Genomic DNA, 27,447 nt, shown 5'->3' with positions numbered 1-27,447 from the left:
AGAGTCTCCAGTAGCCATTCCCTGTCATTGTGGAGTGATCTCTCTCTCTCTCTTTTCTCCCCACCCCCCATCTCTCTCTCTCTCTCTCTCTCTCTCTCTCTCTCTCTCTCTCTCTCTCTCTCTCTCTCTTATTCTCATTTATTTTGTTTGGCTTGATGCTTGTTTGTTTGTGAGATAGGGTTTCACTCTGTCTAGACCTAGAACTAACTGTCCTAGAACTCACTTTGAAGAGCAGGCTGAACTAAAACTGCCTGCCCCTTAAGTTCAAGTGCTGGGAGTAAAGGTGTATACCACTATGCCTGCCTTTATTCTCTTTTTCTTTCTTTCCTTTTCTTTCTTTCTTTTTTTTTTAAGAGCAAAATCGAGACAGCATGCTCTTGAAACTGCATCAGGTGAGCTGAGAGCAATGCTGAGACTGTTAAAGACAGTGGGGACTTCTGAAGTTGAACAGAGTGCATACTGAATTGAGATGCCCAAGGTCAGGAGTACAACATGCAGTTTGAATGCGAGACGGTCCCTAATTTACTCAACGCTCAGTGCCCAGGATTTGTGGAAGGTTGTGGAACCTGCAGGAAGCGGAGACTCATTACACAAAGGCCGCTGGGGGTGGTCTTAAGGCTTTATATCCTGAATGAGGATCTACCTGCATGTCTGATTGTGCACCGCATGCCTGGTGACCAGCTGCTTATATCCCGCCATCATGGAAATAAACTACTCTTTCTCCCCCTCCCTAAATGATCTGCACAAATTCTACCAGTACGTCAGACAGCTGGTTTGAAGAGGAGCTGATGGCTGACTGCTTGACTGAACATGTGTGAGAGAAACTGAGGATGTAGCTCCAGGGGAGATCACCAACTGCCCTGAAAAAAATTAGAAGTTCTACATCAGAACATTATAGAGCCTTGGTTAAAAAAAAAAAATTCAAGAAAACAAACTGAGCAAACAAACAAAAAAAAAAAGTACAAGAAACAGGAGAATATTCTGGGGGGCTGGAAGGCTTGCTCAATGACTAGAGCACTTGTTCTTGCAGAGGACCTATGGGGTTTAATTTCCAGTACCCACGTGGCAGCTTATAACCATCCATAACTCAAGCCAAGGAACCTAACTCCATCTTCTGACCTCTGCAGGCATCAGGCATGTGGTACACAGACAGACAAGGAGGTAGAACATTCAAACACATAAAATAAGTAAATCTAATAGTAACACTAGTGAAAATAATAATTTTTTTAAAGAAAAGGAAAGGTCTCCTGATGATCAGTTTTGGGATCATTGGGCCACAACTTAGCAAAGGCTAGGAGAGTCACCCTCTCTTGCCTCCTAAAGGAAGAGAGCTGCTAGCCAGGGAAAAAGGGGACTAGCCATGGGAGGCGATCTCATACTGCTCAAGAAATGTCAGCACACAGACCTGGCCCACACTGCTATTGAAGAGAGGAAACTACACAGTGAAACCAGTTCGGATCCAGTCAGCTCAGCAGGTCTGTGCCCTCAACTGTTCTTCAGTAGAGAGGGAAGCTGCTGCTGCTTACATACCTTGGTCTGCCTGATAAACTGCTAAAGGTCTCAGAGCGGCTGAGCTGTTGAGCAGAGTATAGATGTAGGACTCCACTTGCAACCTCGAGAGCACAGACGTGTATGAATGCAGGGTCAGGGTCTGGTGGAGGTGCTCAGATTTGGCATCAAATAACTTCTTCAGTTCTCCCAGGACATTCTCATTCATCTCTACTCTCTGGTAGTGGTGATGGCCATAAACTTTCACCTGATCTGCACAGATGCCCTAGCGGTAGACAAAGGACGAAATGTGAGACCGGTGCATCTGAGCAGCAGGTGGGGACTGACCGGCTCCGGCACTACTTCAACCACAGTGAGGGCCAACACTGCACATACAAAACAATACCAGCAAATGATGGTCGGTGTCCGAAAACACTGGCACTCATGAGTAGATGCGTTCTGAAGAGTGACCCTATGGGGCTGGAGAAATGGCTCAGTGGTTTGGAGTACTGGCTACTCTTCCAAAGCACCCAGGTTCAATTCCCAGCACCCACATGGCAGGTCTCAACTGTCTGTAACTCCAGTTCCAAATGATCCAACATTTTCACACAGAAATGCAGGCAAAACACCAATGTACATAAAATAAATCAATCATTTAAAAAAAGACTCTATAAAGTCAGTAAGGAACAGTAACGTGTATCCTACAACTCTCACAAATGGTATCAATCTCTATGCCAAAATGCCAAGGCCGTCTGCTCGCTCCTGTTCCTCTGTTCTTGTGCTCCCCCCCCCCCATGTGCTCATGGCCGGCCTCTACTTCTCTACTCTCTCTTTCTCTCTGCCTTTTTCTGTTACCCTCTTAACTCCTTCCCCATGCCCTAAATAAACTCTATTCTATACAAAAAAAGAAAAAAGAAAACCAAGGCCAATGTCCCAATCCCTCAACAGTAGTCCAAAATATGTCTAGATTTACCTCATTAATGCTCTGTGTCTGTTCAAAGCAATCCTCCTCCTTTAGAGTGACTCTTCCCACCACACGAGTCTATCCTTCCTTCCTTCCTTCCTTCCTTTTTAGATTTATTTTATATGTACGACTGTTCCGTCTACATATTATATATGTATACCCCTTACATGCCTAGTTATCCATGGAAGTCAGAAGAGGGTATGGGATCCCCTGGAAACTAGAGCTGCCACACACATGCTGGGAATGAAACCAGGGTCTCTGCAAGAGCAGCAAGTGCTCTTATTTCTTCTCTGTTGAGCTTTTTCTCTACCTTCCTTTTTCAATTTTTTTCCAAATGTGTTTCTTACCACAGAATCTACAAAAAGATATACAAGGCTCTGTACAAGTCAGAGGTAGGGCAGCAAATCACATGTATCACCAGCTTCTCCTCAATGGCAAACTTGTCAAAAGTGGCCTTCTATTCCTTGCCATCCCTCCTGGATCCTTAGGAAATGGTGGCTCTGGCCTCCTGGGGTGGGTTAACAGCTAATGAACTGTCCTTATCACTTTCCAACCAGTACACTCTCTACCGACTGCACATTTGTGGCATTATGCCATGATATAAAACTAATAGTCTATGGGCTGAATTTTACCTTGAGACATGGTTTGCTGGCTTGAACTCTATAGAATATGTATCTGCATATATTTGTATTTAGTTAGTTGCTGAAACTGCCAGATAGCATCCTTCATGCAAAAGTCCAGATTCCTGCTTCTCTGAGAAATCCTGAGATGTACCAATCCTACCATTATAAAAGTGTCCTAGAGCTGCCATCCCCTCTAGACAAGGCATGTGCTTCTCCACTGAGCGGCACCCTACTCTGCCCTTCTCCTACATGTTATATGCCTGCTCCTGTGGCCATTTGATCATGTGATCCCTGGACTGATGAAGCCAGGAGCAGACCAAATCCTAGACAGCACCATGGAAAAGGCAGTTCAAATACCAACCTCCCAAGCTCTGAAGCTTAACACACACAAGTCAAGATACCTGTACAGCCATTTGTTCATCCTTGAAGTTCCACAGTCGACTTTTGGCATTTTGGCAATCAGACATCAGAGTGAGCAGCTCGGCTTCAGCCAACAGCAATTGCTTCCTGCATCGTGAGTAATTCAAAAGCAACTCATAAAACTCATGTCTGTCCTGATGAGCAATATTATCAAATTCTTCTACATATGACTCAACATTTTCCAGCCATGAGCCAGGCTCCAAGAGTTTGAGCTGTTCTTTAGTGAAGGGTACCAGTTCGGGCTGAGCTGGGAGTTCTGGGTAGAGTCGCTCACTATGGAGCAATGGCTTCACTGCCACCAAAGCTGGTGCTTCGGCAATCTCAGCTGGCAACTCCGGATACAGTTTCTTCACTCCAGGTGGCTGAGAAACTTCTTTGGCTTCATAAGAACTGTGCAAGCTAACCATTGAATAGCCAAGAGCTGCTTCATCTTCTTTCCTAGTGGGACTTTCTCTGACATGTGGGCTTTCCATTTCCTGCTGAGGGCAGGGAAAGTCAGACTGCAGTGTGTTTTCTAGAGGCCCACATGGTGTGAGTGTGCTTTCCTCTACTTCTGTAAAGTTCTCGGAAGGATCGCATTCAGTTGTAACGTTGTCTCCGGGAATTTCATTATCTCCGTCATGGGCTGTGATCTCACCCCTTTCTTTTAGGTCCTCTGTGTCCTGTGTCAGGGATCCTTCATCCCTTGTAGTCAAGGAAGTGAGTGGTATATCAACCATTTCACTTTCATTCCATCCACACACATCTCTGTGGAGCTGGGAACCAGCCGACACATTCAGAGCATCTCCTTTGAGTTCAGAAGCTGGAAACAGGATTTCCTGTTCTCTACAAGTCTCTGGAAGGGGAACTGCATCAGAAGTCTGAAGGGCTTCATATTTCTTCTTTTCCTGCAAGCAAGGTATGAAATATAACAAGAGCTAATGGTTTCAGCATGAAGAATTTTAATCTATACATAAATATCTAAACTTTTACATTGAGGGCTCTTTCCTCAGCTCACTAGCTCACTTTCTTCCATTTCAGACCTCAATTAAAAGACGCTGCATTTTTTTTCTATCTCTCCTAACAAGATTGTCACCTATTCTGCCTTTTAGTTTCTCTTAAACTCTAATAAAACTGCCCTTGAGCTTCTTTTGTAGCCAGTTCTAAATTTGTTTATTAATAAGAGAACCTTGGTTTCCAGCCACCACAGTCATCAGGATTTGATAATGTAAACCAAAAGCAACCAATCAGCAAGTTTCCATGCCTGTTGACCACGCATGACATGGGCTGTACCCAGTGAATCAACCTCCCCACTACCTTTACAGTATCACCCTATAAAGGTGCTCCTTCTGTCATGATTTCTGAACATACTCGGAAATTGTACTTTAAAATGGAATGCATGTACAGAATGTAATATATCCTCCCAAAAGTGCCTCTTCCTCTTCTCTATGAATCTGTGAAAGTTTTTTAATAAGTGAATATGCATTTCAGTGAGAGTATGAGTTACAGTGAATTTGAAACCATACGCACATTGGGTTTGAAAAACACCAGTAACAGTGGAAAGAATTACCACCATTAAGGAGAAGCCTCCCTCACTTCACTGGGACAATAGGAAAAGTTTCCTTGAGGATAATAATCCAGCCACGGGAAACCCCCAACTATAAATATGTAAGCTGATCTGAAAAGAGAAAGCCTGAACTAGAAACGAAACACAGGAATCCTAGCTTCAAAACAATGCATTGGTCATCCTCAATGACACACAGAGGATGCTGCAACTGAACCTGAATCTGACAAGACAACACCTTGAGATGGCCACAAAGCTCAGCAAGTTATCCATGTGGTAACAGTTTTGCAGGTATAAAAGATGCAAGAATTTAGAGGTCATGGAGATTTGTACTGTGGTTCAAAAAAGGGACTGAGGCCTGACAACATATGACAGGGACAAATTCCCTGAAGGAGGGATGAAAATGATATTGCATAAAGCTGTGTAGGTAAAGCCTCAGGTACACTGGACATGCCAGGGGGTTGGGACATCCATCAAGCAAGCCTCTAGACTTGCTGGCCAAAGAATGAGGTCATGTGCAGTATAAATGATGAGCTGGTGGGTCCTTGAAGCTCATTCTGATGGACCTCTGATGAGTCATCACAAGCCCAGATGCTGGATATGTTCCTGTAGAATTAGGTGTTTAATCTACTGGTGCATATCTAACTTTGGACAAACCAATCTTTCCTTGGACCTATGCCCTCTTTCCTCTATTTTGAAATGAAAATGTTTAGGTTTGTAAAATGTTTTTGTTTTATACGAGCTCACAGTTAATGAACTATCTGGACTCTCAGAGGATAGTCTAGACTTTTCTGATTATTGTTCAATGTGATCAAACCTACGGAGACTTTTAATTGAATTAATGCAATCTTAGTTATTAGATGACCATGGGATGACGTGAGACCAAAGATAAAATGCTGTGATTTTAAAATGATGTTTTGTTGTCAAGTTGAGAAGAAGTGGGCTTGAGATAGGATAGTCTTTCCAGCAAACATACCACAGATGTGAGAAGGACTTTCAGAGGACTGAGGTGGGAAGAGCTGTCATAAAGGTGGGCAGTGCCTCCCTGTTCAATAAAGCACAGAACAAACTGGGCATCAGCATTGACCTGAGTCAGAGTCCACTGTAGATGCGAGCGGCTGCCTCCTTCTCCTGCCACAGGGAGAGCCACAGGTCTTCTACGATATGCAACTCCTACACATCGAGACTCAAAACAAAACCTTCCCTCCTTCAAGAAAAAAAATCTAAATTTTCACATTTAACAGACAGAATGTAAATCCACCTCATGAAATAGTCTATCTTATATGTTGCATTGCCCATTTTGAGCACATTCAATCTGGATATTCACTATTATAATCTGAAAAGAAAACAATATCGCAGTAATCAACAAATTATGATCCAAAAATGAAAATGAAATGTTTAAATGGATCATCTACCAAAGGCAAAGCAAAATGAAACTGACTCTAACTGCCACAGACCTACAGGTGTTTTCATTTGACCAACATGTTCTCTCCAAACTCAAGAGAAGACTGCAGTAACTCAAGCACCCAAACAAACCAACCAACAGCAAAACCATAGCATTCGATTATAACATGCAAAAGAAGTACCTATGAGTCTAAAATAAATACTTACTGAACAAATAAAAAGTAAATCCAATGAGCAGGAAGTGACCACCCTTCTATGCAAAAGTGCAATAAACATACAAGGAACAGGAAAAACAGAAAGTTACCATCACCCCTACAGGTGCTAGCCCATTTTTCCATTCTGGCAATAAAATGCTTAAAGCTGGATACTTGTAAGATGTATATTGAGACCACAGTTCAAAATCATGGTGCTTCATCTGTAAGGACTTCATGTCATATGATATCACAACAACAAACACCCCAGAAAAGGGGAAGGATTTATGAGACAGGAAGCTGAAGCGAGGAGGGGATGAGCTCACTCTTGTTATAACAATCCTGAGAACTGCCAGGGTCCGTTTCCTAATACCCTGCTGGGCCCACAGCTCCTCCTGATCACTATACTGGGAAGCAATTTTTGAACATACAAACCATCCTTGGGGGATATGCTTAAACCACAATAACAGAAATGACTCAATGCCACAGGAATGACAGATGTTACAGTGACTGAGCCAGAACCTGAGCAAAAGCAAAACAAACAGTTTCAGGTATTTTGTAATTACAAAAGAAAAAATAGTGAGTTTCAATGAGAATCCTGGCAAAGAGACCATAACCAAATAGTTGAGTTAGCATTGCCAGGAAAGCATTCCTCAGCAAAGCATCTCTGATACAATGTCTGAGAGAGGTAGTGTTTCAGTGGTGTCCTTCCTAGCAATGCATGAGCTTAACTTAGAATGCAAAAAATGCCAGCTGAAAGTCAAACAGTCTACACAATAACTCTTATAGAGCTGGAAGAAAAAGGAGGGTGAGGGGCTGGAGAAATGGCTTAGTGGTTAAGAGCACTGGCTGCTCTTCTAGAGGTCCTGAGTTCAATTCCCAGCACCTACATGGTGGCTTTCTGCAATAGGATTTGATGCTCTCTGGTGTTTCTGAAGATAGGAACAGTGTACTCACATATATAAAATAAATAATTCAAAAAATAAAAAATAACTATGGGACAGTAAAGGGAAAATATGATCAAAGTATATTATTTGCATGTTTGAAAATATCACATTGTTTTGTACAATTAATAATACTAACAAAAATGTGATAAGTGAATCATCTTAAAAAGTTAATCTTTAATGCATATGATGGTACAGTACCATGATACACCCAGTACTTAGGAGGAAAACAGCAGGATAAGGAACTCAAACTCATCCTCAGATACACAGAATTCCATGTGAGGCCATACCTCAAAACCACAAAGAAAAAAAAAGTGACTAAACAGACAATTATAATTATGGTTTTAAAAGAATGCCTCTGAGCTGTCGAGATGGCTTGGCAGGTAGAGGGGCATAGACCTAACAGCTTGAGTTCAACACACATAACCCTCACAAACGTGGAAGGGCAAAACGCACACTAAACATAAAAAGTAATTAGGTAACCAACAGGCCAGGCTGAATTTCTTTTTAATGTGGAAATTTGATTAAAACAACATTGTAAAGTGCTGTGCTGTTAAAGACTGTGTATGGTGGTGCTCCGAGCACTCAGGAGGTAAGGCAGACTGCTCTACATGACTTACAGGCCAGCCTGGTCTACACAGCCAGGGATATTCAGAGAAATGTGTCTCAAAAAATTGAAAAAGAAAAAAACTTTTTACATTCAAACAAACTTAGCACCCAAATGAAATCACCAAAATGATTCATTTTTGCTGAGAAATTTTAAGCATGAGAGTCAAATAATCACCTATGCTTTCTAATTATTCTGCTCTGAATGTCTAAAAAATTTTGACAGATTAATAGCCAAAACAATAAGTTATTTTGATATATTTGGAAGAAGAGATAAGTGTTTTTGAAGCAGAACATGAAAGGATTACAGCTGCCGGCATTCATGAGCCACACGAACATTCACGAGACAAGGTAACTTATTCTTTAATTATTTTATTATTTGTTTATATTATTTTAAATATAATATTTATTTTTATGTGTATGGATCTTTTGCCTATACACCATATATGTCCCTGGTGCTGCAGAAGGTGTCTAATTCCCTGGGACTGGAGTTACAGACGGTTTGAGCTGCTATGAGGGTGCTGGGAATCCAAGTCAGGTGCTCTGAAAGTGCAGCCAGCGCTAATAACCACTGAGCCCTCACAGAACTTCTCTTAACTGCTATTAATGTACCCTCTTCCTCTGAGGGGAACAACTGTTTCTTCCTGGGAATTTGCTTGTGTTTCTGTTCACAATCTATGTTCTGACTTTTTTTATTAATCATTTGATTTGTTTACATTTGTAAACCCCTCCACAAATCCCCATCCCATTCCCCTCCCCTTTGCCTCTATGAGGGTGCTCCCCACCCACGTGCCTACGCCCACCTCTCTGCTCTCGCATCCCCCAAGCCGGGGCATCAGGCCTCCACAGGACCAAGGGCCTCCTCTCCCACTGATGTCAGATAACGATGTTTCAAGGCTCAATATGCATCTCCAAAATCCTTCATTCCACACTAGCAGCAGCTGGGTGTTAGAACAATGTCAGCCAACAATGCAGATCTAACAAAAGTCAACCTGTCAAACTGTCAGACAATAAATAAAACATTACTTGAAAACGAGTAAGGATTCTGGATCTGTCAAGTGTGTGCTCTGCAGGCTTGCTGGAATAAGCAGGTTTCTTAAACTGAAGCTCAAAAAGAAAATTAAGGAAATGACTGCTAGAAAGAAAATACTAGCTACCAGCCAGGCCAGTGGCAGCTTCCTCCCAGATGACTATCTTGGTTCTATCCGCCTGAGCAGACACTGTGTCTTAGGACGTTCTAGGTTTAACTCTGATTAGTGTTTCTTGAGCTAACAGGAGCCACCTGTAAGTGACAAGAGCAAGCATCAGCTGAATGCTGAACTCTACCTCAGGTACTAGAACTCCAAGATGAGGCTATCACACTATCCAACAAACACCTACACTAGCCGTGTACTCTGGCACATTCAGAGGCTTGCATAGTTCTCAGAAGGTATAAAACATAAATAATTCAGAAATGAACTTCCATAGCAAGGTGGGAATCTACTGCAATTCCATGTTGGTTAAAGCCAGTCAACTTCCAACTCTTTGCCTACTTTAAATGTGTAGGGAAAAAAGGTGCTAGATGTCATATTGTGAATATAATGATCTTCACAGACTGTGAAAATAAAATGTAAACAACTCAATGTGTTCTATGAAGCCACTAGCATAAAAATTCATGTCTCTGTAATTCTAACAAATTTGCTTCTTTTTTAATTTATGTATATGTATGTGTGCCTGTCTGGATGTGCAACCACATGCATGCAGTACCCACAGAGGCCAGAAAGGGGAATCAGATTCCTGGATCTATTGTTACTAGAGACCGTGAGCCTCCCAACATGGGTGCTGTGAACCAGACCAGACCTGCAAGAGCAGCAAGTACCCTTATCCATTGGGCCATCTCTCCAGCCCAAGAGATGTGTCTTAGACATAAAAATAGCCAAGCAGATTAAAATGAATCTGTGTTTCTTCCTTATTCACCTCAATACAATTTTATGCACATAAAGGAACAATTCTAAAATCATCAGGGCTGAGAATAAACATAGCTCAGTGGTAAAGCACTCACATTCAAGGACTTGGATTCAATCACCAGCACAACCAAAAGATAAAACTAAAAATCATTCAACAACAACATCTAGAAATGATACAGAAATGTAAGTCAATAATGAATATAGAAGGACACACTAACTAGAGACAAAATAGCCAAAATGAAAGCTCAAAAGACCAGCCCCCATTTCTCTAACAGTCAAGCCCAAACTGCTGGAGCTGACCCAGTGGCTCTGTGATGCCTTACACAAGAGTTTGACAGCTCTGTTGTCATCCAATGACATCTCTGAGGAAAGGAAAGCAGGGGAAGAAATGTCCTGCCTGACAAGATAGTGAGTAGCTTGTCTATTATCTACTTACACAGCACCTCACAAGTACACGAGACGAGCCACACAAACGCTCAGGAGACAAAGCCAGGTAACTTACATTTATTACTATTTTAATCTTAATAATATTTATCTTTATGTGTATGGGTCTTTTGCCTGTGCACTGTATGTCCCTGCCTGGTGCTGCAGAGGGTGTCTAATTCCCTGAGACTGGAGTTACAGACTGTTGTGAGCTGCCATGTGGAAATCTAACCCAGGTCTCTGCAAGAGCAGCCAGTGCTACTAGCCACTGAGCCATCTCCCCAGTCCCCGTATAACTTCTCTTAACTGCTATTAATGTACCTTCTTCCTCTGAGGGGAACAGTTTGTCTCTTTGGGGAATTCGCTTGTGTTTGTGCTCACAATTTATATTTTCTTAAAACTTTTACATAATTTCTGGTCTTGGAAATGTTTCTACTCCAGAACCTTGGGCTTGTAACAGTCAAATGCTCTGGAGTACTGTGAAGGCAGAGGGCAAAGCTAAACTAGAAGGACACAGGCACTGCCACCAACAGTGTCTCTTGGAGATAAAAGCCAAGGAGTCCATTTCTGAATGCCCATGTGTACAGTATCATGTGCGTACTCCTTTAATCAGTGTGAAAATAATCACGCAGTTATGCGTGTTCTGAAACACAGGTGGGAACATCTTCTATGCCTTCCAGCTCTCTCTGCATACTCCATAAGTAAACCTACAACTCCTCTCTTTCCTTAAAAGACAATGGACTCCTTCATGAATCACAATGGCTCAGTTTTTATATTTTATGCAATGCTTGTTTTAAGAGTGTTTGAAAAACCATTGTGGTTTATCAACCACGTGTGTGCTCCACAGTACACAGGTAGCATGATGCCTATCGAGGAAACAATTAAGAGGACAGAAAGGTAGACAGCACGAGTGTCAGATCAAAGCTCTGAGGACAGTTTTACCAGCTCTCCTTGGGCAAAGACTGGCACACATATAGAAGGCACAGTGCAGATGGGGCTCCTTCTGTGAGCACTGCTCCCGGGGCTACTACTTTCTCTAGTGTTGTTCTGGTCACCTGCCAACCCTGCTTCCCTCATCTGAGGCATGTTGCTGACTTGATCCCTCCCTCCTACACTCTTTCCTCAGCCTCCAGGACCCACAGTCACCATGAAGGCAATGGGACCACAGCCCATCTCATTGTCACTTATTTCTTGGCTCCTCTTCTTCCCAACCTTAGTAACGAAGGGCAGTTGTGTCTGACCATTTCTTTTCTAACTTACCGATCTATGTGTGTGTGAAAGCGCACACGTGAATATGCATTTCGTGTGTGTGTGTGTGTGTGTGTGTGTAGTAGTAGTAGTAGTAGTAGTAGTAGTAAGAAAGAGAGAAGGGGGGAGGAGAATGTGTAAGACAGACACAAACAGGGTTGGGCAGGGGAGAAGGAACTTTTAAGTGGAGGTCAGAGGACAACCTCTCCCTTTCTTTGTGTGCTAGGATTTGATCTCAGGTCACCAGGCTCTACAATTCCCTTACCAACTGAGCCATCCTACCAGCCTTCTTACTAAGGCATTAATCCAAAAAATGAAACAATTCAGCTTCTGGCTTAAATGCCATCAGTATGGTTTATGATGGTTTTGCTGCTGTGTCAGTGTTGGGGACAGAACCCAGGGTTCTCTGCATGTTATGCAAATGCCCTGCATCCTCTGTTCTGCAGGACAGGCTATATCTGGCCACCATCTCTGGACCTGCCAGCTCTCTACCATATGCAACTATGTGTTAATTACTAGCAAGTTTTTATCTCAGCCTCAGGATAAATCCAGAAAACTAGATTCACATATCCAACCCCACACACAATACATCTCTATGCTACTAACAAACTTTTATTTCAAAATTTACATAGTATTGGCTTCCACCAACCCTGAGGCCTGCAGCAGATTCCCCAATTCACTGTGACCCAACTGCCTAATGCTCCCCACAGAAACTTTTTTTAAATTATTTGATTTATGACATTCTTGGATTAACCATAAAACCTTAATGAAACTGTTACCACACTAGAACGTGGTATTCCGGGGAACCTAAATCTGTATTCCTAGGTCACAGTCACTAATGTATGTCACGGGAATGAATCTCCTACTCCTTTTGAAATCTGAGCTGTTTTCACATTAATACCCTTTATAGTTTTTCAACCGTGCAAGCACAGTTTCCCTCAAAGCCTAAGTCAGATACTGCCCTCCTCTGCTCAAGCCCACACAGATTCTAATGTCACATGGAGGAAAAGCTAAACTCCTTACAAGGGCCTGCCTTTCTGACTGCTCTGCTCCTATCCACTCACCCCGCCCTAGCCACTGTGTCCCCTTACAGTTTCAAGGACAGAGCACACAGGTCTACGGTCTGTTAACCCTCCTATGCAACATCTCCATTTGTAAGTCTCCTCAACAGGGGTGAAAGGGGACAAAAGCCCTCATCTCGGCACTTGGGAGGCAGAATTCAAGGCCAGCCTGATGTACATTGTGAGTTCCGGGATAGCCAGAGCTGACAGTTTGTCTCAAACTAAGAGTTTGTCAAGAAAAGAAAGAAAGGAAGGAAGGAAGGAAGGAAGGAAGGAAGGAAGGAAGGAAAGAAAGAAAGAAAAGAAGGAAGGAAGGGAGAATCCCTTTAAATAAGGAATGCACCACCCAACTATTTGAAACTACAACCCATCCCAGCCCCTCACAAGTACTCCAAAATTCTACCATGATAGTTCTCTTCCACAACACCACTATCACCTTCTAGCATGTGTCTTAATCTCAACGGGTGCTGTTCAGTTGGGTTTGGTTTTTCCTGACTATAAGCAGCACTGAGGCCTAAGGGGTTTTCACCTATATCCCAAATGGATAGAATCGCTTTGTGAGAAGCAATAAGTGGATCTCACAAGGCACAAAAGGGGGGAGGGTGCTTAAATAATAATATATAGCATTGCCCAACTTTATTCCAACAATAATTCACGCCTGGAAAAAACAAAGAAAACAACTTCTAGGTAGTAGGCAAGATGAAGAAGGCCCACCTGCACAGGTGGGAAGAGTTAACCTGGAAACATCCTAATCCACTCCGTCAATTACTAGACACACCTGTTGGTTGTTAGAGTTTACAGTTTGATTCAATGTTCCAAGACAAGGCCCCGTATAACATCAAGCTAACCTAGAATTCATTATGAAGCCCAGCTGGGCTTGAACTCCAGCTTCCTCCTTCAGTAAACTGAGTCTCATTACCTTGGGCATCATCCCTCTGCCTTACTATAAAATCTATTAAATCTTCAGAGCAAATCCAAATTCAAGATTCTCTTCTTCTTAAAACTATGTTTACTGAGCTTAAGTCCAGACCCTCAGAACTGGAGGAATTTTATTTTTACAGAGGATCAAACTAGAAGAACAAAAACATTATTAGGGCTATAGCTAAAGTATCCAGTAGTAAATACCAGATACATAGCCACAACCTGTCACCCTGGAGTCATCTACCAGGTATTTAACACTGAGGAATGTAGGCCAGGTACTGGGACAAATCAGAAGCACTGCGACTTCGACACAAGAGCATATGACACTGCACTTCCTGAACTAAGCCTTTGAATCCACATACTTCATTTACACTCTATTATGAAGTTCCTATAAATCATCGTTAAAACTTGTTCCCAAACACACAAAAAGTTATGCTTTGGGCTCAGCAACATCACCAGTTCTGAGGAAGGAAATTTCCTATAACAGCAATACCACCTTCATTGTGGGTTCCAATTCGTGTAAACTCTTGTTTTGCATAAAACAAAGTTATCTAGACGGTAGGCGGGTGTGGTGGCAGAACCCCTGGGAGTTCGAGGTATATGGTGAGTTCCAGGCCAGGCAGGGCTACATATTAAAACCCTATTTAAATATACATAGTTATGGATATACATAGGTCTAACCACCATCTTAGGGTAGAACTTAATTTGTTCGCCTCAGCACGTATACAGGAGCGACGTGAAAAATGCACCTAAAAACAAGTCAACCTAAAACCACACTGACATGAAACAAGCCAAAAAAAAAAAATTCAAATCCATCCCTACTGTCCGGATTCTGCCGTGTTGATTTTTGTATATCCACGCTACGCTGTAAACAATCAGGTACACAGGAAATAACACTGTCGCTCTGGATTTTGAAAAACGAAGAGGTCTGACATATCACTGCTGTCTACAAACCATCCTTCCCAAGCGAAGGACGTCCGGTCTCCGTGCATTTCCAGAACCTGGGAGTGTTCCCATGTTACAGAGGATAAGACAGGAAGGGAAAGATGGGGCAAAGGTGGAAAACAACTAGCCAGGCGTTGGTGTGGGAAGCCAAAAAAATGAGTAAAAGAGAAAAAGCCCACTGAAGTCAGGACAGAAAGACGGCCAAGCGGCCCTGACAGCCCCACACCGAGATCCCACGGAACCCCACGGAACCCCACGGAACCCCACGGGACGCGCGGCGAGCAGAGGGCTCGCATGGGGGCGACAGCATCCTCACCTTGCCTTTGGTCCGGCTGGCCTTGGCCTTGGCCCGGCGGGGCTTCACAGCCTCGGCCATACACTCTGCCTCCGCGACGTCGCGGTCTGTTTCTGTCAAACTCCTGCAATTCACGCAAGCAGCCCAGTTCCGGCCTCCTGAGTATCACGTGATAAACCCTCCACCACTTGAGCAAGGGAGGCGGCAACTGGAACGCGTACGGGGTCCCGCGTGGGACAAACTTAGCAAGAAATTACTTGTGCGCGAAAGGCTCTGCCTATTCTTGCTCAGGGTCCGCCCCAGCCCAGCCCTCGCCCCGCCTCCGGCCACGCCCTGCGGCGGCAGGGTGGCACTCAGAGCTCCCCTCTGACTCTGCAACTCTGCAACTCGCAGAAGAATGTTCGACTTGGACCATGAAGTGCCAGAAGAGGCCTTGGCAATCTGATTTTGATACCTAGATAACCAATTCAAGTCAGCCTAAATCTACGTTACATTTCCGGAAAGAAACATTATGTCCATCCAAAGTGAATTCCTTATCTGCTGTTTTGTAGAAGGGGGTGATGATACTTCCATCTCCAAGTCACAAGAATTAAATTGGTTAATTATTAAAGGCACCTGATTATAGCAGACATCTCGATGTTATACTTACTGCCCAAGTTTGCAGGCTAAATTAGAAACATCTGCTTAAAGAAGACAGACAAAAAGTAAAAAGAAATGAGGCCGCAAAAATATTTAGTGTACGTTTTGCACGCTGTGTTTCAGTTCACGATTCCAGATTTTAATAAAAGAAAAAAAGAAGAAAGCTGGCCTTTGGTGCATGAAATGCCTCTAAAGTACTTTAAAAGAGTGTTTATTGTTAGACTCTGTCAACCCTACTGAAAGGTCAGCCCTCCTGGTGTGTAAATTCCTTCTCTGATGTGCTCCAAGAATTTTCAAAGCAATAGAAAATAATGTCTGAAGAATGGAATTAATGAATATGTGTTGTTTTATTGGGGGGAGAGGTGTGGACAAGACAGCACCTGGTATCTACAAGAGGGGCGAAAAGATTAACCAGCCCATTCCGTAGCATAACCTAAAAAAAAAAATCTCCAAGATTGTGGCTTGAAAAACTGAATGGGTGGAGCTTGGTAAGACACACCCTTAAGTCCCAGCAGGAGCAGGCAGATATCAGCAGAAGGGAGAATGGGGGAAGAAAAAGGACTTCAGAATTCCGTGTGTATGGTGTGGTTTCTGTTTGGTTGGTTGTTGTTTGGTTTGGTTGTTGTTTTGAGACAGGGTTCTTCTAAGTGGCCCTGGCTGCCCTGGAACTAGCTCTGTAGACCAGTCTGGCCTTGAACCCAGAAATCCACCTGTTTCTGCCTCCTGAGTGCTGAGATAAAAGGCATGTGCCACCTTTCCGGGTCTTCTTTCCTTTTATTCTATAGTTAAATCTTTGTTTAGTGTCCCATGTGGTGCAGGGACTTGAACTCTGAACCTTGTGTATGCTAAGCAAGGGCTCTATGCCTGAGCTATTTTAGCCCCTGGGTTATGTCTTGTCCATTAATTATATTAAACAGCTTGGTGGGTTGGAGTAGGGGATTTGGAAGAGATCGTTGTTTTGTTTCACAGGGATAAGTACGAACCCCCCCCCCGACTCCAACCAGACAAGCTCCATAAAGCTGCACCCCAAATCTGTAAGCCCAAATCCTCAACATCAAAAGCTGCCCAGCTCCCTAGCATGAGGGTGAACTTGGTAGTCCTGCCCTTTGCATATACTAATCTTCAGAGAATTGATTCTAGGACCCACATACCTCTGCTGCTCCACCTTCACAAATTCCAAAGTACAAATCCTCAGATACCTTATATAAAATGGCATAGTATCTTCATGAACCCTATGCAAATGTGCCTATACATTGTCTTCCTTACTATATCAGTACATATACAATTGTATGTTTATGGGATACCATGCGACACTTTAAGGATTAAAGTAGACATACTTATCCAAAACTTTTCATCATTTCCCTGAGTACCTACAACTACACACCAATGTCACCACCCCTAGCCACGTATCCATACAGTTTACTTGGTCACATCTCCTAGCTAGTCTGGAACACCCTCACTGCCGTCCCCTGCTCCTTTTAGTCTGTAAAGTTCTCTAAGTACCATCTTCTTGCTCTGTAGAATTAACAGTAATGATCCTTTCTACCTCCCAAACAGCCTTCCTGCTTACGTGTGTGTGTGTGTGTGTGTGTGTGTGTGTGTGTGTGTGTGTGTGTCTGTGTGTGTGTGTGTGTGTTCTACTTGTTGGTTTTGCTTTGAGACAGAGTGGCATTATGAAGGTAGACCATGTTGGCCTTGAACTCACAGAGACCATCCAAAAACTAGGCTAGCAAGCTTATGTCAGGATACCCAGTCTGCATGTGTATTTCTATAAGATGGATCATAGATGCAAAATGTTCATCAAAGAGACAGTCTTATTCTTAATTTTTATAAATGTCTTTCAATTTCCTTCTGATAGACTGAATTAATTTTCATTGCAACTTTGAGACACTCTCAACCTCAAGAGAAATTTTCCAACCAATTGAACAGGAGTCAGTCCATCAGAAAAGGACTGAGATTCTCATGTTATGGCCTTGCAAAAGTTAATGTGAGTGTGACATAGGCGTCAGTCAGTGACTGGATGAGGGCTGGTTATGACAGGGTTCAGAGTGGCTGTGCCTGGCTGGATGAAGTGCCTCCACAAGATCCTATGCCAGGATCTCTGTTGCCCTCTGGTGGTCATTCCCCAGTAGTGACAACTCTTAGAGTATTTCCAAATAGTCATTTTATTCCTGTAGTCAATCACTTCCTGTACAGCACCCTGTAGGCAGCCATAGCTTATCATTCCTGATTACTAAATACATGTTGTGAAACTGATGTGGAATCAGAGTAATCTGAACTAAAATTTTCAGTATCTTGAGTCAATTAGCAAGTAAAAACTAAAAGTGCAGGTCCAGCTTATTGGATTCTTGCACAAATGTGATCTCTTCCATTAACAGACTGTTGGTTTCACAAGAAAAAAAAACATGCAAAAGTATCCTTTTTCTACTATTCTCCCTTTCATAATCTTCTAGACACACACACACACACACACACACACACACACACACACAGCAGACACAAGTACTTCTCTCCCAATCCACTCCAGGTTGGCCTCAGACTCACTATGCAACAAAGAAAAACTTCTGATCTTTCTACCGCCACATCCAAATGGCTGAGATTATCAGCTCATACCAACATGCCAATGGTGGGCATCAAAACCAAGACTTCATGCATACTGGGCAAGCTCTCTACCAACCGAGCTACAAACCTAGCTCCCTCTCCCCTCAACTTACTCTCTCTAAGCATGATTTCACTGAACTGAGTCTAACCTTAAACTACTGGTTTTCCTGCCTCCACCTCCCAAATGCGGGGATTACAGGCATGGGCCACCTCTCACTTGTCATCTACATTTCTGAGTGTGCAGCACCCAACCCCAACAACTCTGCCTCCGAGCCCACTTTGGCCACATGTATGGCAGGCTGGGTGTGTCAAGAAAATAAAGCAAGCCAAGACCAACCCTCAACTGATGAGGTTGGGAGTTAACATAGAAATAAAAACTATGAGCTAAACTGTGTCGCCTCTCCAAACTCTTACATTGAAGTCCAAGCCCTTAGGACCTCAGAATGATACTTGGTTAAGAGATGGGATATTAGGAGAGGATTGAGGTAGGTGAGATCCTAGGGATGAATCTTCAGTGCAACTATTGTCCGAGAGAGAGGGGGGGGGGCATAGAGAGAAAACACTGGGAATAGAAAAGATGGCTGTCTACAATTCAAAGAGAAAGGCCCACAACACACGCTTCCATGATAGCCCTCAGACATAACCAGCCTACATCTTGATTGCCGACAGCAAGCCCCAGAACTGTGACAGTGAATTTCTTTTGTTTAAGTCACCCGGGGGTTATAATATTTCAGAGGTCAACTTTCTAATCCAAACACTGTCATCTTTTTTTTTTTTTTTTTTTTTTTTTTTTTTTTTTTTTTTTAACAGTTTCCTCCAAGGAAATTAAAGCCCAGTCCCCCGTGATGGCAACGTACTAAATGGTACACTTCCCACGGGAGGGGAGGGGCAGAGGTGCCTGTCTGTCTCTGTGTCCATGTGGCACAGATATAAATGTGCACAGAGTTCAAAGGACATTCAGGAATCAATTCTTTGTTCCTACTACAGGTTCCAAGGGTCAAACTCGGGTCCTCAGACTGGTTTGGCAAGCGCCTTTTGAACTGAAGCACCTCACCAGCCCTGAAAGCATGCTCTCTCTCCATGTTCTCATCCTGACCTCATTTCCTCCTCTACTGCCTACACCTACCCACTTCCACATACCTACCATTTCCACATACCCACTTCCTACACCGTGTGATCTCAAATCCTTCTCTCGGGATATCCCTCTAGGTAACTTCAAGCTAAGACAGCTACACCAGAAACAGTACTTGAAAGTGTCCAGACAGAATCATGTCGTGGCTCCAGCCAGCCAGAAGCCTAGGTCGTCACTGGAGAAGAATGGTGACTGACCGTGTCCGAGTCACAGCCTTGCCATCACTGAGGTCTCTCCTACCGCCAGGAGTCACTCAGGCAAAAGAGCTGATGCAACACAGTAGCATGTGAAACCGCAGGGGAAGCAGAACTCTAAGGCTGGCATTGTAAGCAGCTTTACCGGCTGCTGTCTCTGCACTGGGGGAAATCACAAGCTCAGGACCCCCAGGGAGTGGCTGTGAGAGCCATCTAAAGAGGGGAAGAAAAACAAGGATGGGCGATTTGTAAAAACACAATGTAAATAGGAATAGGAAAAGAAATGATGTCAGCTCCATGTTGCCTTAGCTTCCATCATACACTGCCTGTGGGTGGGGGTACTTTCCAGAATATCAGCACTCAGGAGGCAGAGGCCGGAGGCTCCTGTGCTCAAGGTCAGCCTTGGATACTGTGGTGGTTTATATATGCTTGGTCCAGGGAGTGGCACTATTTGGAGGAGTGGCCTTGTTGGAAGCAGTGTGTCACTAGGGGCATGGGATTTCAGACCCTTATCCTAGCTGCCTGCAAGCTAGTATTCTGCTAGAAGCCTTCAGATGAAGATCTGAACTCTCAGCTCCTCCTGCACTATGCCTGCCTGGATGCTGCCATGCTCCTGTCTTGAAGATAATGAACTGAACCTCTGAACCTGTAAGCCAGCCCTGATTAAATGTTGTCCTTATAAGAAAGAGTTGCCTTGGACATGGTGCCTGTTCACAGTAGTAGAACCCTAACTAAGACAGATGCACAGCAAGAACCTGCTTCAAGAAGGGTGGGCACATTACCTCAACAGATGAGGCAAGCGCATCAGCTACCTTCCTCTCTTGCAACGACACCTCTCCTTTACCTCCCATTTGTCTAACAGCAGATTCCTTCAGCCCGGCTGACTGAGAGGGAAAAGGTTCAGGCATGGTCTCACAACAGCCGGGTTCTGCGTTCATTGTTTATGTGGACGTGGCCTAGTGCCACACTGCTAAGGTCAAGAATGACTGAAGTAAGGTAAGTACTGTGTCAGTCAGTCCAGCTGGTCACCAAGCCACCGTGAGGGGAGAACAAGTCATGGTGAAGAATGGTGGGCTGCACAGGGCAGACTGAAGGCAGAGAACTAGAGAAGCGGGTGGGTGGGCTTATGCAAATTAGCAAAAAATTGTGCAACTTTGTATCTCTTACCAGTACCTATAAGGAAATGGCCACTGCTACTGCAGGGAGATGTAGACCTGTGTAACCAAGTCCAGACTTTGCTGGAGTCGTCCTTGGCCACCCCAGTGCCTCCTTACTAATGAGGAGCCTCCCCTGACCCCGTGTGATGTAGGGACTACTGAGCTTGTGTGCTGAGGCTGAACTCTAAATGCTACCATGCCTCCAAAAGACTCCCCCAGTGAACTGAAACTGTCCAATCTCTTCCACTCTGGGGAAGGTGAGGACTTCTCTGTGGCAGGATGGACTCTAAGAATGGGTTCGCCCTTTAGACTTCAGCATCTGTCCAGTTTCTAGAGTGCCTGGCATGCCATATGAGATTCCACCTAACATTACCCTAGACTGGCAATTCTCAATTAGATTTCCATTCTCATTCTTTTAAACACTTCCCTGACTGCCATCCTCATGAAATCAATACTGCAGGATTGTTGCTTCTTTGATTAGATGCTATGAAGGTGGTTTAGACCTGGGAGAGAAGAGGGGAAGGCGAGGGACTGTGGGGATGGCTCAGTGGGTAAAGTACTTGCCCTGCAAATGTGAGGACTTGAGTTATGATCCCTAAAACTCAAATGAAAGTCAGACATCGTAAGGCGCATCTGTAATCGCAGGGCTTATACAGTGTGGGAAGTAGGGCCAAGAAAAGCCCAAAGGCTGGAAGGCCAGCTAACCTGTCATACACAGGAGCAAGGGACACACAAGGTGGAAGGCAATGAGCAACAACCAAGGTAATCAGTCCTTTAACCTCGGCAGAAGCCCAAACTCACACTGTATACAACACATACACTACACACCACATACATACTATACACCACATCTCACACACACACGCACACACACACAACCACACATACCACACATATATATTACACATACCACACACACATCACATACACCATACACACAACACATATACCACACACATCTTACACACACACAACATACACCACACACATACCACACACATCTCTCTCACACACCACATATACCATACACACTACACACATACCACACACACACCACATACATCATACATACCACACACATACCACACACAGAGAAGTATGTACAGCTGAGAAGAGATGTATGTTTAACACAAGAATACAAATTAAATCTCAAACCATCAGAAACTTTTATTTTACTTCATGTCAAGCAGGGGAAAAAAAGCCATAAAATTAATATTATTTTACACTCATGAAACACGTTTATATCAGTTATGCTGATTGATAGAAAATATAAATCATTGAAGACCAACAATAAATAATATACTTAAAAACAGAATCTTTTATGTGCAATAGACAATTTCCTGAGGTTATCAGTTTGGGGAAGTCAATGGACCTTTGCAAACCTGAGTTTCTCAAAAGGAGGCCCACGTGGTGCAAACTTCCTGTCATGCTACAAGGCTGCCTCAGCCGAGTGCATCTTCTGTTAACAGAGGGGAGATAACTGGTCTTTGTGTAGGGAAGGGGTTGAGATGGGTTCTCACTGTGTACCCAGAACGACCTCAGACTCTCCTGTCTCAGCCTCCACATGCTGAGACTGCAGGTAGGCACTACCATGCCTGGGTTTCAATCTCATCTTAATCAATCTGCCCAAAGTCCTGGAAAAGCTATTGCACAGAGGAGAAGGCCACTGTCCTTTGCAGTGGCAGACAATGACATGCCAGTAAGAAGCATTGCCACAGACTCCATCCCGGATGTCTCCCTGCCATGTGAATGCCTCTTTAAATGTTCCAGAGCACAGCAGAAGGAAACTTTCTGTAAAGATTTGAGAATGAACATGGGCTTTAAAATCCTAAATCCTTTTTTGATGAATCTTTAAAATAACATATTTCTTTGAATCAATTTTTTTTCAACTTTCCTGTCTCAAAATCAAATGGAGTTGGCCATCTGCAGACTGCCACAACTTAATCGGTAGCCTCATCATGTCTTCCTAGGTACAAGAAAGGGTGTACTTTACAATCCAGGGCCTCAAAGATTAAAAACTTTCTGCACTGTGGTTTATTCAGTACACTGCATTTTTTAATAAAAATAATTCTGATGCTTAAATTCCAGTCATTTTATTAGCTGGAAAAATGTTAGCCAAATATCTTTTTTAAGTGTGTGTCTCTGTATATATGTGTGTGTGTACACACACACACACACACACACACACACACACACACACACACACGTCAAGCACTGCTATGCACATGTTTGGAGGCCAGAGGCCAGTGTGGAACAGACTGTCTCCCTACACCTCTGTGGTTCCAGGGATGGAGGGCTGGTCATTAGGCTGCCACAGCATCTTTACTCTCCCGTTCAGCTTGCAGGAGCATGGCAGCCACACAAAGGGCTAGAACAGTACTGTGCCAGAGAGCTGTGCTCTGGGACTCATGCTGTCTCCCGTTGGCTATGAGAATTCTAAGAAAACTGATTTCACACTGCTGGCTTTTGTTTCCCCGTCTGTGAAATGAGCAAATCCAATCAGATGTTTCTACATCTTCCAGCTAAGAACAAAGGTAACTTTAACCCTCGCACCCCTGAGAGAGGGTGCCCCTGTTCCCATGGCTCAAGGAGCATCTTTGGAAACTAACACCATCCTCTGCAGCCCTGCTCAAACCAACACCCAGAATCCAGAGTGGCTTTGCTTCCCCAATAGGAAACAACACTCATAACCTTAGTAACTATCCAGGAAATAATAATTCTTCCTCCCGGGGCAGTATGTAAACTCTCGGGGGTGGGGAGGGTGGAGACTCCGAGGAACTCTACTCAGCTAGGTTGAGTCAAATGTCTACTATAAATTTAAAATATCAAAAAAAAATTCGATAGGGGTTCACATCGAAGTCTTCATGATTGACGTGATTTGGTTACGGATTGTACTGCTCTCGGGGCCTCTCTTCATATTACAGAAGCAGTAGCTGAGGAAAGCTTTCTTCTCTGAAAGAAAATAGCACAAACATTTCATGGGAATGACTTCTTCATACCACCTTCGAAATGTGTATGATCAAGGGAAAAAACAAGACAGTGAGCAGAGAGTCGCAGTCACCGCAGGCAGTCTTCATGGTAATTACATGGGCACGGATACTTTAGATGCACATGTTTTCAATGCAAAAATTATAATCTAAGCATGTTAGAATTAAAAACAGAAATAACACCTAAGGTCAACAACTACTGAACAGGTGACTAATGTCTCATTCTCCTGTGAAATTTCAACCCCTAAGGTATGTTCAAATATATAAATAGCGCCATACATTGCAGAACTGAATTAGCTAAACCAGGATCCCTTCCTTAAAATTCTCCGAAACTGAGGCTGGAGAGAGGTCCCAGTGGATAAGGGAAGTTATTACTCTTCCATTAGACCTGTCTCAGGCAGCTCACGGCTGCCTGCAACTCCAGCTTCAGGAGATCCAACAGTCTCCTGGACTCTGCAGGCAGTTGCACACAGGTAGGAGATGGGGAGAGGGAGGGGGCACTTTTAAAATCCTCTGAAATTCAGTCAATCGTATATGAATGAGTTGAGCCCCTATTCACTGACCTTGATGCAGACATCAAAATTATACAGTTTGAGAGAGAACATTCATTAAATATGAAGGCATTAGCATCTCGAGTTCACACGTCAGACTCCTGGACTCAGGGAAACTAGAGATCTACATCAAATGCTAGTCTTAAGCTTGCAGCATATGTGCTTTATCCAGATAGGAGCAGGAAACAAAGAAGTAACATGGATATATTATATAAATATGTATAATTTATTTAATAAGCTCTTGGGACTGCCAGTGCTTGGTCCCACAACTGTCATGTGCGCTATGGTCCAGAGAGTAGACTTGCTGATGGGTGAGTCCCTGCTTTATCTCTGAAAAAGAGACAGTCATATGAAGATGACATTATGACAGGTTGTAAAGACTACAATTTATTTTATATCATAGTTACACCTATCTAGAGAGTGTAAAATCCTATGTCTTCAGTTTCTATCTCTTTTATAGCAAAGTTTCTCACATCTTAAACCTATTTATGAAGCACATATTAAGGTCAGCGAGTAGGTGGTTTGAGGGCCTGACATGATGTTTGATATGGTAATCTTCCAGTGCTTTCTGTGGGTAGAACAGGACACTTAACAAATCGCCAGAGAGCACTGAAGAAAACCTGTTTTGTTTCCCAACCGACAGTGTCATTGATACCAGGAAGAGCCAGAGTGACACTTTTCCAGGTCTGCCGTGACATGACTTCCTGTATCCAGCCACCCACTCTCCCTGTCACTCTCAGAAGGACCCAAGATCAGAGAAAAAGTGCAAATGGCCCAACTCTTCAATATAGTTTTCATCAGAGAAGTAAGACTTATCTTATTACAGACAAGTGAGAAAGTCTAAGACAAACCAGAAATGAATTCTTTTCCTTGGGAATAGATCCTCCCCCTTTTCCTTCGATGCTGCAATCCCTATAGAGTTACATACCAGGTTCAGCCCGCCTGGGCAAAGTTACAGCGTACAGGGAGTTTCCTTCACATTTTAACATTGTGGCTGAGTGCCCGGAGAATAGCCACCGTGTGGTCACCTTTGCAGCTGTGGCTGGCTAGCAATGTTGAATCCTCCAAGAATCCTTGTGATTTACTAGTTTAGATGACAGCCTTTGACCTGGTACAGAATGACCCCCTCGGGTCCCCTTCTGTTTGGTGACTGTGACACCATTTACATAGTTTCCATTGACTTCTCCTTGACTATTTCTCGGGAAATAAGGAGTACATTTAAAGACTGAGAATCGAGTGTGTGTGTGTGTGTGTGTGTGTGTGTGTGTGTGTGTGTAGCAAATTTAGAATTTAGAGAGCTGTGAAATAATGAGACATTAAGGGAAGCATCCTCTTCCCCCTGCAGCTGTAGGCTCTAGAGGCAAACCTGATACAAGACCTGGCGGCTTCTGAAATGCAAATCACCCTGAGTACAACAGGATTCCAGGAAGATTAAAGACTCTTACCACCACTGATGTTACTGATAGAGCAAACTGTAGTCTTCAACCAAGGAGTAATCAGGGTCATCTGCAAAGGGAAGGGCACAGGACAGAATTAAGCTAATCCTTTTCCTTGCTAAGGCCTTAGCCCAGTGGTTCTCAGCCTGTGGGTCATTACTCCCACAGGGGTCACATATCAGATATCCTGCAAGTCATATATTTACATTATGACTCATAACAGTAGCAACATTACAGGTCTGACGTAGCAACAAAAATAATTTTATGGTTGGGAATCACCAGGACATGAGGAACTGCGTTAAAGGGTCTCAGCCTTAGGAAGGCTGAGAACCAGTGCTTTAGCCACTTTCAAGCCAAAAGCTTTCCACTTTAAGACGACTGCCTTCTTACAGTGATTAAATACATCAAAATACAAAATGTGGGCACCAAAGCCTATGCTTACTAGTCATGGCTACAAACCCGAGAACACTCCAGAAATCACTATTAGGACTTCTTTTTTGTTCCTGCTCACATTAGCATCCACAGTGAAGTCACCATCAAAAAATTGACAAAAATGAAGTTACATTTGTAAGTGGTAATTATATGGTAACAAGAAATAAATTAACTTAAATATCATTTAAATACATTCTTTCAACCGCTACTTTTTAACTTCTCAGTATTTATTTATTGTGTGCATCTGTGTATGTTTATGTGCCCAGCACACATACAGAAGTCAAAAGATAACTAATGAGGGTCTGCTCTCTCCTTCTACCATGTGGGTGCTGGGCCCTGAATGTAGGCTGCCAACCTTGGCAGCAAGCACCTTTGCCCACTGAGCCATCTTGCTAGCCCCAAAATTTCCAACAGCCATTAAATCTTTACTGAGATGCCAAATCAGCAGAGGTGGACCCTCCCCTCAATCCCCTTTGAACACAGCTACTTAAACCATTCTAGCCTGGAATGGTTCATTGTTAAGCACGTGCTAGGCATCTAATACTACAGTAAGGGCTGGAGAGGATAAAAGGTAAAATGTCCCTCTTCGAAGGTATGGTGATTAGCCAGGGAATACAAAGGACAAAGTCAGCTGCTATGTGTAGTTCTCTCTGAGGTACTGGAGAGGAAAAGGGAGATCAAAGTGACCCACAAATCAGGCAGGGTGTGCCAGTATAATTAAAGGCTGCACAGTGAGACCCAATCTCTGAGGAACTCCATTCTATTGGGCACGTCCAGTCTGCCACCAGGGGCCACATGCAGCCTGGGGCAGCTATCAGTGTGGCCCAACACAAACTCAAAAACTTACTTAAACACTGCCACTATTTGTGGGGTGTGTGTGTGTGTGTGTGTATGTGTGTGTGTATATATGTATGTGTGTGTGTGTGTGTGTGTGTGTGTGTGTTTAACTAGACTGCAGTGTTCTTAAGCATAAATTCTGTCGATGACAGAGCCAGGTCCCAGTGTCAACTAGTCTGACATGCCTGGTTGTTTTCTGATTTGGTTTCCTGTTTGTTTGCTTGCTTGCTTCTTTTACAAGACAATGTTTCTCTGTGTAGCCCTGGCTGTCCTGGAAGACCAGGCTGGCCTCGTACTCACAGAAATCCTCCTGCCTGTGCCTCCTGAGTACAGGGATTAAAGGGCTCATGCCAGGTTGTTGTTTTCATACTCTAGCTAGTCAGTCTTTTTTTTTTTTAACAAAAACAACCTCACAACATTTATTGTCATCTAATGATAATGTGCAAGTAAAATAAGATG

General features: G+C 43.5%; 2 protein-coding genes across 3 annotated transcripts in view; both read right to left on the bottom strand.

Moving 5' to 3' along the window:
* Positions 1-15,129, bottom strand: part of EPG5 (ectopic P-granules 5 autophagy tethering factor) — a 92,522-nt gene extending 77,393 nt beyond the window's left edge. The window contains exons 1-3 of the mRNA XM_080919765.1: positions 15,044-15,129; positions 3,477-4,382; positions 1,531-1,774 (exon numbers count right to left, since the gene is read on the bottom strand). Coding sequence (XP_080775891.1) covers positions 1,531-1,774; positions 3,477-4,382; positions 15,044-15,103 — 1,210 coding nt within the window. The 5' untranslated portion in view covers positions 15,104-15,129. The remainder of the gene's footprint in view (positions 1-1,530; positions 1,775-3,476; positions 4,383-15,043) is intronic.
* A 6,763-nt stretch (positions 15,130-21,892) lies between these two features.
* The window catches only part of PSTPIP2 (proline-serine-threonine phosphatase interacting protein 2), a 77,622-nt gene continuing 72,067 nt past the window's right edge, over positions 21,893-27,447 (bottom strand). Inside the window, exons 14-15 of one of the 2 annotated variants that reach the window (XM_080919911.1) lie at positions 25,729-25,789; positions 21,893-23,697 (exon numbers count right to left, since the gene is read on the bottom strand). In XM_080919911.1, the coding sequence (XP_080776037.1) occupies positions 25,740-25,789 (50 nt within the window). In that variant the 3' untranslated portion in view covers positions 21,893-23,697; positions 25,729-25,739. Of the gene's footprint in view, positions 23,698-24,544; positions 24,614-25,728; positions 25,790-27,447 lie in introns of those variants that run through there. The other variant, XM_080919912.1, reaches the window with a different exon arrangement.

Source organism: Micromys minutus (genome assembly GCF_963924665.1).
Source record: "Micromys minutus genome assembly, chromosome: 8".
NCBI classification, from domain to species: domain Eukaryota; kingdom Metazoa; phylum Chordata; class Mammalia; order Rodentia; family Muridae; genus Micromys; species Micromys minutus.
Note: the sequence above shows the minus strand (reverse complement) of the source record. Positions and strands in the feature narration are given on the sequence as shown.